This window comes from Silene latifolia, chromosome 7 (genome assembly GCF_048544455.1).
Source record: "Silene latifolia isolate original U9 population chromosome 7, ASM4854445v1, whole genome shotgun sequence".
NCBI lineage: Eukaryota > Viridiplantae > Streptophyta > Magnoliopsida > Caryophyllales > Caryophyllaceae > Silene > Silene latifolia.
Genome location: NC_133532.1, coordinates 102,202,708 through 102,206,603, shown reverse-complemented (window position 1 = coordinate 102,206,603; position 3,896 = coordinate 102,202,708). Strand labels below are relative to the sequence as shown.

Here is a 3,896-nt window from a genome sequence, read left to right as displayed (position 1 = left end):
TCACCAGAACAACAAAGGTTCAATCAAAACCCACAATTCCAAAGACAAATTCCACCTGGTTTTCAAGGAAAACAATTTATCACTCAAAATCAACAACCATTTGGAGGTTTTTAGGGACAAAATTTCAACAACCTCAAAACCAAAACTTCCAAAACCAAAACTTCCAAACTCCACAAAAACCTTCTTGGGAGTAAACCTTTGAGCAATTGGTGATTTCCAACCAAAAATCCGACTCTAAACTTGACAATCACATTGCTTCACAAGGCCGGGTCAATAATGAGATAAGAGCATCTCAAAAGGCCACGGAAACTCATGTTGCCCAAATTTCACAACAATTGAGTCAAATGGCCCAAAATCCGAGTAAGTTTCCGGGTAACACGGTTAACTCAAGGGAGATGAATGTGGTATTATTGAGAAGTGGGAGGCAATTGGAGGAGGTTGAGAAATCTCCAAAGTAGAAGAGGAAAAGGGTATCTAGTGAAGTAATGAAAGAGCAACCGGTTGAAGTTGTGGTAGAAAGTGAAGTTGAGGTGGAGAAGTCAACGGAAGTTGAGATGGTTGACCCGCCAAAGGAGGATGAACAAATCCAAACTAAAGTCAAAGAATCTACTCCACCCTCAAGGGAGTATGTTGCACCGGTACCCTTTTCACAAAGGCTTGTAAAGCCTAGACTTGAGAAAAAGTATGAGAAGTTTGTTGATATCTTGAAAGGAATGAATGTCACAATTTCTTTCCTGGATATGATTACCGAAATTCTATCATATGGAAAGTTTTCTAAGGATCTTGTCACTTTGAAAAAGAAGAGTGGGAAGGTGCAAATCATAAACCTCTCCAAGGAATATAGTGCTATTTTTACTCACACCAACAAGCTTCCAAATAAGCTAGAAGATCCGAATAGCTTCTCAATTCCATGTTCTATCCAAGGAGTGGCTATAAAAAGGGCATTGTGTGACTTGGGGGCTAGTGTGAGCCTCATGCCATTTTCAATCTTCAAGAGGCTCGATTTGGGGGATTTGAAGCCAACAAGAGTTTCCCTTCAACTAGACGATCGATCGGTTAAATTTCCCATTGGTGTTATTGAAGATGTACCCTTGGTTGTTGGAAAGCTAATTATACCATGTGATTTCTTTGTCATGGATATGCCCGAGGATAACCATGTGCCTATTATCTTGGGGCGACCTTGCCTAGCCACCGGAGGAGCAATGATTGATGTGAAGAGTGGCAAGCTATCTTTGCAAGTGGGTGAAGATAAAGTGGAGTTTGAACTCACCAAGTCTATGGAAGCTCCATTTTTGGGTGACACTTGTTGTATTGTGGACATTTTAGAGAATCCTATGGAGGAGCATGACCCAAAAGCTTCCTCTATGGATCCTTTGGAAACTTGTCTTGTCAATGGGTATGAAGTTGATGATAAAGATGTTGAAGTTCTAGCATATGTGGATGTTGGACTTTGCTCCAATTCATAAGAAATCTCCCAAGTTTGAAATGTTGGAACTTGGTAAGAAGGAGGAGAGTTCCACGCCTCCTTCTACGGTTGATCTTAAACCTCTTCCCTCTTCCTTAAGATATGAATTTCTTGGTGATAATTCTACATTTCACGTCATCATCAATAGTGAATTTAACAACGCTCAAACTTCAAAATTACTTTATTTGTTGAAAACGTTTAAGAGTGTTCTTGGGTACACAATTGGTGACCTCAAAGGGATTAGTCCCTCTTTATGCACTCATAGAATCTTACTTGAAAATGAGGATGCTTCCTCAATTGAGGCACAAAGAAGGCTTAACCCCATAATGAAGGAGGTTTTGAGAAAGGAGGTCCTCAAACTACTTGATGCCGGCATCATCTACCCCATTTCCGATAGTAGGTGGATGAGCCCGGTTCATGTAGTTCCTAAAAAGGGAGGAATGACGGTTGTGAGAAATGATAAAAATGAATTGATCCCAACTAGAACGATAACCGGGTGGAGGATGTGTGTTGATTATAGAAAATTGAACAAATCTATCCTGAAGGACCACTTTCCTTTACCGTTCATGGACCAAATGTTGGAGCGGTTGGCTCAACATGATTACTTTTGCTTCTTGGATGGGTACTCGTGATTCTTTAAAATCCCTATCCATCCAAGTGATCAAGATAAGACTACCTTTACATGCCCTTTTGGCACCTATACATATAGGAGGATGCCATTTGGATTATGTAATGCACCCTCCACGTTTCAACGATGTATGATGTCCATTTTCTCCGATTTTATTGAGCAAGAAATGGAAGTTTTTATGGATGATTTTTCGGTTGTGGGAAAATCCTTTGAAAATTGCTTGGTAAACTTGGAGAAAGTGTTGAACAAGTGTCAAGAGAGTCATTTAGTCTTGAATTAGGAAAAGTGTCATTTCATAGTACAAGGAGGAGTTGTCTTGGGGCACATAGTGTCTAATAGAGGAATTGAAGTAGACAAAGCTAAAGTAGAGGTCATTAAGAGTCTACCACCTCCCACAAATATCAAGGGAGTGAGGAGTTTCCTTGGACATGCGGGGTTTTACCGCCGCTTCATCAAAGATTTCTCTAAAATTGCGAGACCTTTGACCGAGTTGCTAGCTAAGGATACTCCATTTGATTTCACTAACTGTTGTCATGATGCTTTTAATAGGTTGAAACAAGCTTTGATAAGTGCTCCAATTATACAACCACCGGATTGGAACCTACCTTTTGAGCTTATGTGTGATGCTAGTGATCAAGTCTTAGGCGCGGTTTTAGGCTAAAGGAAAGATGGCAAGCTACATGTCATTCACTATGCAAGAAAAACACTTGATGAAGCTCAAATCAACTATTCAACAACGGAAAAGGAGCTCTTAGCGGTTGTATTTGCAATGGAGAAGTTTCAAACTTATTTGGTTGGAGCCAAGGTGATAGTACACACCGATCATGCGGCTCTAAAACACTTGCTTATCAAGAAGGAATCAAAGCCTAGATTGATCCAGTGGATACTCTTGCTTCAAGAATTTGATATGGAAATTAGAGACAAGAAAGGGGTTGAAAATGTTGTAGCCGACCACCTCTCTAGATTGTTGAACGAGAACATTAAGGATGAGCTCCCCATAAATGACTATCTACCCGATGATCATTTATTGGCCTTGAGTTTGGGTGAAGCGCCATGGTATGCGGACATTGTCAATTATTTGGCCTCCGGAATAATCCCTCATGATTATGACTATCACAAGAAGAAGAGGTTCTCTCATGATATGAAACAATTCTATTAGGATGACCCATATTTGTATAAGTCTTGTGCCGATGGCATGATAAGAAGGTGTGTTCTGAGAGAGGAAGTTATCTCCATAATGAGCCATTGCCATGACTTACCTTGTGGTGGCCATGCTAGTTCCAAGAAAATGGACGCTAAGGTACTTCAATGCGGTTTCTTTTGGCCAACTCTATTCCGTGATGTTGTCTTTTATGTTAAAGGATGTGATAAGTGTCAAAGCAGTGGGAATATCACAAGGAAACATGAAATGTCAATGAACTTCAAGCTTGAGATTGAACTCTTTGATGTGTGGGGGATAGATTATCAAGGTCCATTCCCATCATCCTTTGGAAATGAATATATACTTGTAGTGGTCGACTATGTAAGCAAATGGGTTGAAGTCATCCAACCAAAACTTGTGATGCTAAATTGCTAAGGAAGTGATCAAGCTACTTCAAAAGATCATTTTTCCAAGGTTTAGGGTCCCAAGAGTCCTAATTAGTGACCGTGGTACACATTTCGGAGAAAGAGGATTGGAGGCCTTGTTGAGAAAGTGTGGTGTGCAACAAAGGAAGAGTCCTGCTTATCATCCGCAAGCAAATGGGCAAGCCGAGATTTCGAACCGGGAGTTAAAGACAATACTTGAGAACACCGTGAACAAGT

The 3,896-nt window shown here is 40.5% G+C and overlaps 1 protein-coding gene across 1 annotated transcript; it reads left to right on the top strand.

Moving 5' to 3' along the window:
• Positions 1-485: 485 nt before the first annotated feature.
• Positions 486-1,466, top strand: LOC141590429 (uncharacterized). Its single transcript, XM_074411023.1, has one exon. It carries the CDS (start codon positions 486-488, stop codon positions 1,464-1,466), a length of 981 nt encoding a protein of 326 aa, XP_074267124.1.
• The last annotated feature ends 2,430 nt before the right edge of the window (positions 1,467-3,896 follow it).

Excerpts from the sequence above, each read along its gene's own strand:
- LOC141590429 (XM_074411023.1), top strand. The coding sequence starts at position 486 with ATGAAAGAGCAACCGGTTGAAGTTGTGGTAGAAAGTGAAGTTGAGGTG.